Source organism: Gymnodraco acuticeps, unplaced genomic scaffold (assembly GCF_902827175.1).
Source record: "Gymnodraco acuticeps unplaced genomic scaffold, fGymAcu1.1, whole genome shotgun sequence".
NCBI classification, from domain to species: Eukaryota; Metazoa; Chordata; class Actinopteri; order Perciformes; family Bathydraconidae; genus Gymnodraco; species Gymnodraco acuticeps.
This window is the reverse complement of record NW_022990931.1, coordinates 1-13,478: the sequence shown is the minus strand read 5'-3', so window position 1 is coordinate 13,478 and position 13,478 is coordinate 1. Positions and strand designations below refer to the sequence as shown.

At 39.9% G+C, this 13,478-nt stretch overlaps 1 protein-coding gene across 1 annotated transcript; it reads left to right on the top strand.

The window, feature by feature from the left end:
* Window positions 1–393: 393 nt before the first annotated feature.
* Window positions 394–12,041, top strand: psmb10 (proteasome 20S subunit beta 10). Its single transcript, XM_034234221.1, has 8 exons — window positions 394–649; window positions 2,290–2,383; window positions 4,395–4,492; window positions 7,166–7,306; window positions 7,692–7,807; window positions 8,792–8,850; window positions 10,443–10,594; window positions 11,830–12,041. The coding sequence occupies exons 1-8, from the start codon at window positions 585–587 to the stop codon at window positions 11,939–11,941; spliced, it is 837 nt and encodes a 278-aa protein (XP_034090112.1). The 5' UTR covers window positions 394–584; the 3' UTR covers window positions 11,942–12,041.
* Window positions 12,042–13,478: the final 1,437 nt, after the last annotated feature.

The following is a 13,478-nucleotide window of genomic DNA, read 5'->3' as shown; positions in this document are numbered from 1 at the left end:
GCCTCCAGGAACCATGTTGAGTCCCTTATTGTTTCACCGTGACAGTTTTTTATGTAACACTATGATGTGGGCAATGTAATACACTGCAAGAAAGATCAGTATATATTTTAAGCAGTTGTATTGTCTCATTAGTTTCTTAATCATTTGTAATAGCGAGTGACTTACAGGCTATCCATTCAGAAACATAGTTAACTCACTATGAAGTTATTTCATAAATGATGCCAAAGTTAAGATGAAGTTATTACAGTTAGAGGCGGAGACCCCTCCTTTACTCCTCACCTGAGAGATTTGATCCAGGAGAAGAAAATACAAGTTGAACTGGGAGACAATTCAAGTGTCAACAAAACACATCTCTGTTCATCCTATTTCAAACTCAAAATGAGAACAAAGGTCTGATTGTGTGTTGATATGTTTTGATAGGAGTGTGGATATGTTTTGCAGTGGAGAGCAGGAAGGCTTGGCTTGTGGTAAAGAAGTGAAAGTAAAAGTAAAAACCTGAGAAGTGCTGACACTCCGCCGCTTGACTTCTGAGGGCTTTAGTTGAAGGTTTTGATCCCCGTGTTCACCCTCTGCTCTCTGAGAACATGCTGCACTCCGCGAAGCCCTGTGAGATTCAGACTGGAGGATTCTGCTTCGAGAACACCCGCAGGTAAACCAACAACTATTGTCCCTTTGTTACTGTCACTGCTAAAATGGTGGAGGGAATACTGAGTGACTCGAATCTACCATGATCTGTGCACATGTAGCTCTGCCTTTACCCTCTCTATACAACCCAGAGGTGGGAAGTAGTGGAGTACAAATACTTCGTTACTGTACTTAAGTACATTTTTCTGGTATCAGTACTTTAATCCACTACTTATTTTACTGACGACTTTTTACTTTTACTTCTTACATGTTGAACTCAAATACCTGTACTTTCTACTTCTTACATGTTGAACTCAAATACCTGTACTTTCGACTTCTTACATTTTGAACACAAATACCTGTACTTTCTACTTCTTACATGTTGAACACAAATACCTGTACTTTCTACTTCTTACATGTTGAACTCAAATACCTGTACTTTCTACTTCTTACATGTTGAACACAAATACCTGTACTTTCTACTTCTTACATGTTGAACACAAATACCTGTACTTTCTACTTCTTACATGTTGAACACAAATACCTGTACTTTCTACTTCTTACATGTTGAACTCAAATACCTGTACTTTCTACTTCTTGTTGAACCCAAATACCTGTACTTTCTACTTCTTACATGTTGAACACAAATACCTGTACTTTCTACTTCTTACATGTTGAACACAAATACCTGTACTTTCTACTTCTTACATGTTGAACACAAATACCTGTACTTTCTACTTCTTACATGTTGAACTCAAATACCTGTACTTTCTACTTCTTACATGTTGAACTCAAATACCTGTACTTTCTACTTCTTACATGTTGAACTCAAATACCTGTACTTTCTACTTCTTGTTGAACCCAAATACCTGTACTTTCTACTTCTTACATGTTGAACACAAATACCTGTACTTTCTACTTCTTACATGTTGAACACAAATACCTGTACTTTTCTACTTCTTACATGTTGAACACAAATACCTGTACTTTCTACTTCTTACATGTTGAACTCAAATACCTGTACTTTCTACTTCTTACATGTTGAACTCAAATACCTGTACTTTCTACTTCTCACATGTTGAACTCAAATACCTGTACTTTCTACTTCTTACATGTTGAACTCAAATACCTGTACTTTCTACTTCTTACCTGTTGAAACACAAATACTTGTACTTTCTACTTCTCTCATTTTCCAAACAGCTGGTTCCTTTAGTCTGAATGTGTGTTTGGTGCGTGATCATTATTCTTTAGAGTCATTGCGTGCCTATTGATTTGAACACGATCCGTGTATCCATCATTTCCTGGTCTTCTCTAAAGAAGAGGGACCAATGGAAACGTTGTCATGTTGCCGTTGTTCAGCATGGAAACATTCATTAGCTAACAATGACATTATTGTTCTATTAATATAAAGGGAGGTCAGGTACTCTTTAAAACAGCTGCTAGTTATGGGTACTTTTTACTGAAGTACATTTCAAAGCCTCTTTACTTTGACTTGAGCAAAGAAGTTTAGTCAGTACTTCTACTTTTACCAGAGTATTTTTAAACAGGAGTATCTGTACTTCTACTTGAGTAAAGGATGTGTGTACTTTTGCCATCTCTGTCTAAACCTCTATCACTGGTACACTGAAGGAGTTGATAGGAGTCTGTCTCATTCATGTTTTCCAGGAATGCAGTTCTGGAGTCCAGCTTGTCAGAGTCCGGATACAAAGCTCCAGGCGCCAGAAAGACCGGGACCACCATAGCTGGGATAGTTTTCAAGGTGAGGGTCTGCATTCAGTGTGGACCGGAAACTGCCACTACAACGTACATTATGGTATTTTTGGAAATATGATGACTTTGCTGTAGGGGAAACTGGGGAGGGTTGCAACACTTCTTCGTCTACTTGTTACCCATGCCATTTTAAAGATGATTTATGAATATCCTTCACGATATTTATTAAAATGGACGAAGACAGATGTAATATTTCATTTCATTCAGCTAACACTATAAGGAAACGACAGTAAGTTCAATCAACCATGAAGATACAAACTCAAGAAAACAGGAATCCTGCAGGCATTGGCTTGTGCTGCATACAGGAAAGAGATTTGTGTTATCGGCCATCAGGAATACTTTCAACATATTCAAAATAAATGTTTCCTCATTACATTTTTCACCTGAAACAATTCTTCCGATGGGGATGAAGCAAGTATCTCTGACTTTACCTGTAAGAAACTAACATGTATGTTACAGGTTGCTGCTCTTGGTCGCTTTGTACGTCGGCAGCACACAGCAAGAATGTGAAATCTTGCCAAGTATATTAGGGCTGCACGATTTGGGGAAATAATCTAATTGCGATTTTCCTGACAGATATTGCGATTCGATTTGCGATATTTGTTTTTAAGCGACCCAACGGAAGTTTATTGTAAAATGCGGCCATATCTCCGGCTAGGAAGGTCGCATCAACGTGCTCCCGTCTCTAGCACCCCCACAGCCCGAGCTACGAGTGAAAGAACTAAACTTACATGAAACTTCCGTTGGGTTGCTTTAAAGTCGAGCTTCAGTTTAAGATTCACCCTGTAATAGAAACATGTGATGGAGCATTACTAACCTGACCCAGATGCTTTGTTTCACCAAACCATCTAAAGCTCCATTAGAAGACATTTGGAAAGGTATTTCAAAAATACTTGGTAGGTAATTGGATCAATCTGTCTATCACCTTCTATCATGGGCCACTTCTGATTGGTTAACAATGGCTGGTACATGTGGAGCACAGCACTTCTGATTGGTTAACAATGGCTGGTACATGTGGAGCACAGCACTTCTGATTGGTGTGGATGACTGACACACAAGAAGAACAATACATTTTTTTATTTAAAAACAAAAAAGAATCGCATGCTTTGCGATTTGATAATTGCGTCATTTAAAATCGCGATTTCAATTTAAAATCGATTAGTCGTTCAGCCCTAAAGTATATTAGTCTAATATCTAGTCAGAATATATGTTTACACTTGATATAAGACCTAATAACTCAAGTCCTTTTTTTAGACAATTCATCTTAAGCTCTCTTAAAAACATTTTATTTTATAGGAAAGTCACGAACTAACATCAGAAAACGTCTGAACGTTTCTGCCTTTTTTGTAACAAATTCCCTAATTCTGTTACATATAATAATTAAATATAGTTCAAAATAAGTTTTCCCAGCTAATTACAAGATCTGATTTATCTAACTGAAGCCATTTTGTACTTGTTCTATTGGCAGATTTGTTCACTTATTACAAGCTGTTAGAAAACTCTCACTGGTCCCCGGTTTGAGCTTCAACCTCAGGATCCATGAATCTGTGATCCTCTCCAGAATGGAAGGAGTCGTCACATACAGAGCATCAACTAGTTCCTTCAGTGTCCTTCACATGCTGATATCCAAGAGAGGGAGTCACACAGTCACAAGATGGAGGAATAGAAAGCAGTATTCAATGTTTACTTCAGATTAGCTCCACGTCAGAAATGAGCATGCTTGATGTCTCTCTCCATAGAGGCTGAATCATCATGTTAATCACATAGCTATCATCTGCCTCAAACAGTCCTGATGCTCTTCTAGGTAATCACACATCCTGTCATGTTCACAGCTACAGTTGGGATACCTTTGTCATCACGTTACTCTCATATTGGAAGAGGACGTTCAGAATGTTCCCAACACAAACACACCTTGTTTTTATTATATTTCTACCTGTTTTTGGAGCAGCATTTTTCACTCTTGATATGAGCCAGCTGACTCTCTCTCTCCTCTCTGTCAGGATGGAGTGATCCTGGGAGCTGACACCCGGGCTACAGACGACATGGTGGTGGCAGATAAAAACTGCATGAAGATCCACTTCATCGCTCCTAACATCTAGTGAGTAGAGCCACCGTTTACTGAGACAACACACAGGCCAGTTCTACCCTAACCAGAGAGGGCAAAAGTACACACATCCTTTACTCAAGTAGAAGTACAGATACTCATGTTTAAAAATACTCTGGTAAAAGTAGAAGTACTGACTAAACTTCTTTACTCAAGTGAAAGTAAAGAGGCTTTGAAATGTACTTCAGTAAAAAGTACCCATAACTAGCAGCTGTTTTAAAGAGTACCTGACCTCCCTTTATATTAATAGAACAATAATGTCATTGTTAGCTAATGAATGTTTCCATGCTGAACAACGGCAACATGACAACGTTTCCATTGGTCCCTCTTCTTTAGAGAAGACCAGGAAATGATGGATACACGGATCGTGTTCAAATCAATAGGCACGCAATGACTCTAAAGAATAATGATCACGCATCAAACACACATTCAGACTAAAGGAACCAGCTGTTGGAAAATGAGGAAGTAGAAAGTACAGGTAATTTGAGCTCAACATGTGAGAAGTAGAAAGTACAGGTATTTGAGTTCAACATGTGAGAAGTAGAAAGTACAGGTATTTGAGTTCAACATGTAAGAGTAGAAAGTACAGGTATTTGTGTTCAACATGTAAGAAGTAGAAAGTACAGGTATTTGAGTTCAACATGTGAGAAGTAGAAAAGTACAGGTATTTGAGTTCAACATGTAAGAAGTAGAAAGTAGACAGGTATTTGAGTTCAACAGTAAGAAGTAGAAAGTACAGGTATTTGAGTTCACATGTAAGAAGTAGAAAGTACAGGTATTTGAGTTCAACATGTAAGAAGTAGTAGTACGGAAAGTTACCAAGGTATCGTGTGTTCAACATGTAAGAAGTAGAAAGTACAGGTATTTGAGTTCAACATGTAAGAAGTAGAAAGTACAGGTATTTGAGTTCAACATGTAGAGTAGAAAGTACAGGTATTGAGTTTCAACATGTGAAGAAGTAGAAAGTACCGGTATTTGAGTTTCAACATGTAAGAAGTAGAAGTACAGGTATTTGTTAGTTCAACATGTAAGAAGTAGAAAGTACAGGTATTTGTGTTCAACATGTAAGAAGTAGAAAGTACAGGTATTTTGTGTTCAACATGTAAGAAGTAGAAAGTACAGGTATTTGTGTTCAACATGTAAGAAGTAGAAAGTACAGGTATTTGTAGTTCAACATGTAAGAAGTAGAAAGTACAGGTATTTGAGTTCAACATGTAAGAAAGTAGAAAGTACAGGTATTTGTAGTTCAACATGTAAGAAGTAGAAAGTACAGGTATTTGTGTTCAACATGTTAAGAAGTAGAAAGTACAGGTATTTGTGTTCAACATGTAAGAAGTAGAAAAGTACAGGTATTTGAGTTCAACATGTAAGAAGTAGAAAGTAAGGTATTTGTGTCAACATGTAGAAGTAGAAAGTACAGGTATTTGAGTTCAACATGTAAGAAGTAGAAAGTACAGGTATTTGGGTTCAACATGTAAGAAGTAGAAAGTACAGGTATTTGTGTTCAACATGTAAGAAGTAGAAAGTACAGGTATTTGAGTTCAACATGTAGTAGAAAGTACAGGTATTTGTGTTCAACATGTAAGAAGTAGAAAGTACAGGTATTTATGTTCAACATGTAAGAAGTCAAAGTAAAAAGTTGTCACAAAAATAAGTAGTGGATTAAAGTACTGAAAAATGTACTTAAGTACAGTAACAAAGTATTTGTACTCCACTACTTCCCACCTCTGACCCTAACCCAGCATCTCACAGTATTACTCCCCGGTATCATTTGACCTTTATTCCTTATACACTCCTCAAGGTGTTTGTGTTACATACATTGACATCATACTGTGTTGTTCAATCTGTCTGACAGAGAACTCACTGCCTCATAGTTTTAGTTTCTCCCTCTCCATAACAATGAACATTTTACACAACTGTAATTTATATACAATCATATGTATATATCTGCTACTGTAATATATGGGTCTTTTATAGAACAGTGTACCTTATCTGGAACATGTTATCTTGAGTATTCTTTGTTATTCATGTCCTTTCTACTAGTACATATGTATATATACTTACATGCTCTTCCTGTGCTTGTGTTTAAGAATCCATGAGAAAGACATTTCCTTTAAGTCAGGAGTGTCAAACTCAATCGGGCCACATCAGCATTATGGTTTCACTCAAAGGGCCGGTTGTAACTTTAAGATTATATAAATATACATATAAAGATATAAAATAATGTATTATATTACATCGTTGCCTCTGCATTGGATTATTATCGGATAGGGTAATAACTTCATAAATAACTACGTCTGAAAGCAGAAGTCTAGGGAAAATAATTGCAAGTCTCTTCAGTGTGCATGTCACAAAATGAGATGCATTGTGGGACATGTAGTTTATGGGCAACGTGCTTCTGTTAAGCGGCGTGTAATCGTATAATAAACGTATTATATTCTTTGCAAGCTCTTGCGGGCCACATACAATGAAGTCCTTGAGTTTGGAAACCCCGGCTTTAAGTGAATTGTAGTCAGGCTACTCGTGTAAAAGGATTACAAAATAAAAGTGTTTTAGAGGTGGAGGGTTTGACCATTTATTGAGGTAATACCTGACATATCAGAGTTTGGTTCTGAAGTTATCTGCAGCAGTAGAAAGCACTTTAAGAAGCTGTCCACTGTCCTTCAGCTGCTGTGGAGCCGGCGTCGCTGCAGACGCTGACGTCACCACGCAGATCATGTCTTCCAACGTGGAGCTGCACATGCTCAACACCGGGCGACCTGCACTCGTCACCATGGTGACCCGGCAGCTGAAACAGATGCTGTTCAGGTGAGCAGACAGAGTTACACACGACATCTACTGCACGTCTGTCCGTCCTGGGAGAGGGATCCCTCCTCTGTTGCCCTCCTCGAGGTTTCTTCCCTTTCTTCCCCGTTAACTGTGGGGTTTCTTTCGAGGTTTACCGATGTGAGGGTCTAAGGACAGAGGGTGTCGTATTGTCGTATTGATATTCTGTACAAACTGTGAAGTCCACTGAGACAAATGTATTGGGCTATATACTGTAAATAAACACTGATTGATTGATTGACGTATTTCACTTTGAAACACCCTTATTGTCTCTTCAGTCTCTTACTGTATTGATATCCATGCATGTGCAGGTGGACGTGTTCCTCCCAGAGAAAGCATGCTGTACTGATGTCTGGTTGTTTCTCAGGTACCAGGGTCAAATCGGTGCCTCTCTGATCGTTGGAGGAGTGGATGTGACGGGACCTCAGCTGTACAGCGTTTACCCCCACGGCTCCTACGACAAACTGCCTTTCCTCACCATGGGTAAGAGTTCCCTGCCCTGTATACTCTGTGTGTGCTGACCAGAGGCGGGAAGTAGTGGAGTACAAATACTTTGTTACTGTACTTAAGTAAATTTTTCTGGAATCAGTACTTTACTCCACTACTTCTTTTTCTGACGACTTTCTACTTTGACTTCTCTCATGTTGAACACAAATACCTGAACTTTCTACTTCTTACATGTTGAACACAAATACCTGTACTTTCTACTTCTTACATGTTGAACTCAAATACCTGTACTTTCTACTTCTTACATGTTGAACACAAATACCTGTACTTTCTACTTCTTACATGTTGAACACAAATACCTGTACTTTCTACTTCTTACATGTTGAACACAAATACCTGTACTTTCTACTTCTTACATGTTGAACTCAAATACCTGTACTTTCTACTTCTTACATGTTGAACACAAATACCTGTACTTTCTACTTCTCTCATGTTGAACTCAAATACCTGTACTTTCTACTTCTTACATGTTGAACTCAAATACCTGTACTTTCTACTTCTCTCATTTCCAAACAGCTGGTTCCTTTAGTCTGAATGTGTGTTTGATGCGTGATCATTATTCTTTAGAGTCATTGCGTGCCTATTGATTTGAACACGATCCGTGTATCCATCATTTCCTGGTCTTCTCTAAAGAAGAGGGACCAATGGAAACGTTGTCATGTTGCCCGTTGTTCAGCATGGAAACATTCATTAGCTAACAATGACATTATTGTTCTATTAATATAAAGGGAGGTCAGGTACTCTTTAAAGCAGCTGCTAGTTATGGGTACTTTTTACTGAAGTACATTTCAAAGCCTCTTTACTTTGACTTGAGTGAAGAAGTTTAGTCAGTACTTCTACTTTCACCAGAGTATCTTTAAACACGAGTATCTGTACTTCTGCTTGAGGAAAGGATGTGTGTACTTTTGCCTCTCTGGTGCTGACCAGGCTGGAAGGTGTAAAACAAACATGTTGTTTCAGGATCTGGAGCTGCGGCTGCTGTCTCTGTGTTTGAGGACAGATTCAAACCCAACATGGAGGTGAGGCTGACTATGATCAATGTGACACTGAAGGCATGTTGTGCGTTGCAAATGATATCATCATGGAGATGTATAGCTGTTGTATAAACATCTACCAACAAGGATTCAACAACAAGACAAGATGTCAGAAATCATCGAGGTGCAGAACTATCACTAAATACAAGAACACAGGACAATGTGCTTCCACTTTATTACATTAGCTTTCTTATTATCTGACAGGATATAAACCCATCCCTATAAACATGTTTGCCGTTTCCATGTGAGGATCTATCTTTTACAAATAACACAGCAGCTTAATAAACCTGCTTCCTCTGAGATCCAACTCAAAATCAGATGTTTTCAAGAGACTTTGACTTAAAAAGATGGATGCATGTCTAAAAACAAGACCTTATATATCACTACTTCTTAAAGGTCCCATGTCATGGCCTTTTCTACTGATCATAACTCCATTGTTGAGGTTTACTAGAACAGATTTACATTGTTCAATGTTCCAAACTCACATTGGTTTCTCACAGCATCTCTGTATAGTATGTGTATTCACTCTCTGTCCTAAACGCCTTGTTGGAGCTCCTGCCCCCCCCTCCCCTCCCTATGAGCCCAGTGTGCTCTGATTGGTCAGCTCGCCCACTCTGCTCTGATGAGTCCACCACCGTTACAGCTGAACATCAGTGATTATGTGTTACCATGGCGTTAGCAACCAGGAAATGACACCAGTAATGACAAACAGATGAGAATGCTGCGTGGGGTCTGGGTGCCATGTAGTTGGGACGTTGCGGGGCTCGCTGCTGTGAGGAGGGGACCGTGTGAGCTGGCTTGCTGCGGGGGGTCTGCGAGACACATCGAAACCCAGCCTGAACACACACACACACACACACACACACACACACACACACACACCACACACACACACACACAACACACACACCACACACACACACACACACACACACCACACACACAAACACACACACACACACCACACACACACACACACACACACACACACACACCTGCAGCCTGGCTGTGAGTCTGCGTGTGTGCTCAGAATGAGTCCAGGCCGAGCCCCGCTGCGTCTCGCCGTCTCAGGCGGAGCTGTAGCTGAGAAAAGATTGAGTGTGTGTGTGTGTGTGTGTGTGTGTGTGTGTGAGGAAGTCGTTACATCACTATACCCAATACGTCACTGTACTTACTACACTATAAGAAGTAAACAATGGAAAGAGAGAAATCACCAACGAGGCGTTCTGGGGCAGCACAGACAGGTCTTCTCTGTGTTAGAGATTTACTCACTACAGGGTGCACTTTGAGGGTTTTGACTCTGCAGACCGTTTACATGCAGAAAAAGCTACATAACAACAAGGGGACGGGTGATCACCGGAAAAGCATGACATGGGACCTTTAAGTATTAGGTCTTATATAAAGTGTAAAGACATATTCTGACTAGACATTAGACAAATATACTTAGCAAGATTTCACAATTTTACAGTGGCAGAGGATTTTGCAAATGTTCAGTACCTACTACCTACTACCTGTATCCTCTTTTATAATTATGTCTCAATAACCTTTTTTATTGTCTTCCTGCTTCTCCCGTTCAGCTGGAGGAGGCGAAGCAGCTCGTACGAGAAGCCATCACTGCGGGGATCTTCTGTGACCTGGGGTCAGGAAGCAACGTGGACCTGTGCATCATCACTGAGGCCGGAGTGGAGATGCTGCGAGGATACGACAAGCCCGCCATGAAGGGCAAACGGTGAGCCGTCATGAAGGCTTTTCTACCTGTTTTGGTTCTCAATTTAATATTTGTACATATTTACGTTTATATATTCAGTTTAATATTTTATATTCCACCCCTCACATACTTAAGTATATATAATAACTTGCTTTATATTTAGTTTTTGCTATTGTTAATTTGTAAATTCACCATTTCTTGTTTATTTCTAGTCTTTTTTTATTTGTATTGTACAATGCCATGTCTTTGATGTGTGTGGCGCAGTGGGTAGTGCGTTGGTGTTGGGATCAGGGGAGCACAGGTTCAAACCCCACTGCAGTCAGCATGTCGTTGTGTCCCTCAGACACTTCACACCAAAGTGCTCCTGTGGGGATCGTCCACAGTATTGAGTATGTAAGTCGCTTTGGATAAAAGCGTCTAACAAGTGACATGTAATGTAATGTTTTATGCTGCTACACCACAACCATGTCCCACATCGGGATCTTATCTTATCTTATTTGTTCCCATGGAAAATAAACTCTTATTTTGATATTTTTTGATATTATCCAAAAGATCTTTTAAGACTCAATCAGCGTTTGTCTGTGCCGTGTCCAGGAACGTTTCAAAGTCTCGGACTAATGGGTGTTAAATTCCTCAAGATTCAAGATTCAAAGGTTTTAATATAAGCTACATTGTACAAGCGGCCGAGATGGGTTTTCTCCGCAGGGTGGCTGGTGTCTCCCTTAGGGATAAGGTGTGAAGTTCAGTCATCAGGGAGGGACTCGGAGTTGAACCGCTCCTCCTTCGCGTCGAAAGGAGCCAGTTGAGGTGGTTCGGGCTCCTAGTAAGGATGCCACCTGGGCGTCTCCCTAGGGAGGTGTTCCAAGCACGTCCAGCTGGGAGGAGACCAAGGGATAGACCTAGGACCAGGTGGAGGGATTATATCTCTTCGCGCCTTGGGATCCCCAGTCAGAGCTGGTTGATGTCGCCAGGGAAAGGAAAGTTTGGGGCTCTCTGCTGGAACTGCTACCTCCGAGACCCGACCACGGATAAGCGGGAGAAGATGGATGGATAAGCTACATTGTAGAAATGGCAATGAAAATCTTATGGCCGAGCACCTCCAACGATGCAACACACAGTATTTAATAAACTACAAAAAGTTCCTTATTGAGAACAAATGCCCTGAAGCTCCAGCACTGTTTGACCCTGCAGTTTTAACTTTACAGAGAACTTTAAGCAACACATAATAAGACTTTCTCTCCTTCTTGTCTTTTCAGAGAGGGACAGTACAGATATAAGCCTGGCACCACGGCGGTCCTGACCAAAACTGTGACCCCCTTCCCTCTGGTCGTGGTCGACGAGTCTGTTCAGATCATGGACACTGAATAGAAATGCAATAAAACAAGTATCCTCGTGGACCAAAACCTTTTAAATATGTTGTAGCCTAATTCATCAATGTACTAAATAAAAAATGAAATGGTGTGGTGAATGGATTTGGAATATGTTGCTTAGTATCTTTCAATTATCATTGTATGAAGTAGTTTTGCAATACATTATTTGCGTGTTAAATAAGCAAGACACATTTTTCTTCCTCTTAAAAAACACATTCACACGACATACATTGATCTGTTTTAAGTACAAATTATATGAAAAAGAATGAATAATCGATAGCGACTTTTAGCAGTCCATTATATGTTTTATCATCCTATTATAGGTCAAAATCTAGAATGTATAAATAGAGTATGGTCAAAACAGTCTGCCTGATGTGTGGGTCCGAATTACTTTTTAAAAGACTGGTCATCCAACTTCAAGATACGCTTAATACATCCATGGCTTCAGCCCAGTGCATACAAACACCGTTACCGAACCTAACTCAATGCACTGTCAATCTTATCCCCGCCCATTTAGAACGTCTAGATATAATTCACCAAGCGCTCCCAAATAGTTAACCCCGCCCACTTGTTGAACGCTGATTGGTGGATCCGGCGGAGACGACTAGTTTGAATTTCAGTTGGTTGGTTGTTGATGTGCTGAATGTTCCGTTACAGCGTTTTAGAAAACAGAATTCGTGAAAATTGCTAAACAGGTAAGTCTACAGTTACTTTATTGGGTAAGAAAATATAGATCTATGTTTATTAAAGAGGCGTAAACGTAAACATGTCGGCCACATACTATTTTCCCCATATTTAAAGGGATTTAAAGCGGTTTGCAGTTGAAACAGCAATGTTATGCTAGTTGTTAGGTTAGCTCAGTGGTTCTCAAAACTTTTTCTGTCAGGCCCCCCCTTTGGAGAAAAAAAAAAAGTCGGGGCCCCCCAACACACATAGTCAGGCTCAGTGGCGACGCCAAAGACTTCTTTTGGGGGTGTGAGGTAGCTTGACGTTTCATAGAGGGTGCTCAAACATTTAGGGTTTCCCATTAATGTACCGGTCGCTACAGTGGAATTGTCTACTGCAACACTCTCCACACGCACATACACAGTGTACCCGCAACTGTTACAACGAAGGCTCGATAATCAGCTCACGGCATATAGGTGTAAGCAGGGGTCAAGTGCTATTTTTATAGGTGGTGTGTGGACACATTGAGAGCAAAATGAAGAGATCTATGGATACCTCTCTCAACACCCAGATGAAACGGAACTGTAAACAGATTTACTTTTTCTTTATGGATATTTTACAAATCACCCTTTTAAACTTTATTCTTTTTTTAATGTCATATAGTATTTCATACCTGTTTTTCATTTATTCTCTTATTTTTGTATAACTATAATGATCATATAAATGTGTGGCTCGGAAATAATTGTTTACATTAATGGTGACCAAAACGTTTGAGACCCACTGAGATAACACTGAGAGTCCTTTAGCTCACTGAGTCTCTCAGTCTGACAGGAGAGGACTCTCCTCCACCTTGACTCTCCTCCACCTCT

What these genes read in the sequence shown, in the direction of transcription:
- psmb10 (XM_034234221.1), top strand. Translation starts at nt 585, where the DNA reads ATGCTGCACTCCGCGAAGCCCTGTGAGATTCAGACTGGAGGATTCTGC. An exon ending in TGCTTCGAGAACACCCGCAG is followed by an intron (nt 650 to 2,289) that starts GTAAACCAACAA and finishes CATGTTTTCCAG; the next exon opens with GAATGCAGTTCTGGAGTCCA. An exon ending in TTCATCGCTCCTAACATCTA is followed by an intron (nt 4,493 to 7,165) that starts GTGAGTAGAGCC and finishes ACTGTCCTTCAG; the next exon opens with CTGCTGTGGAGCCGGCGTCG.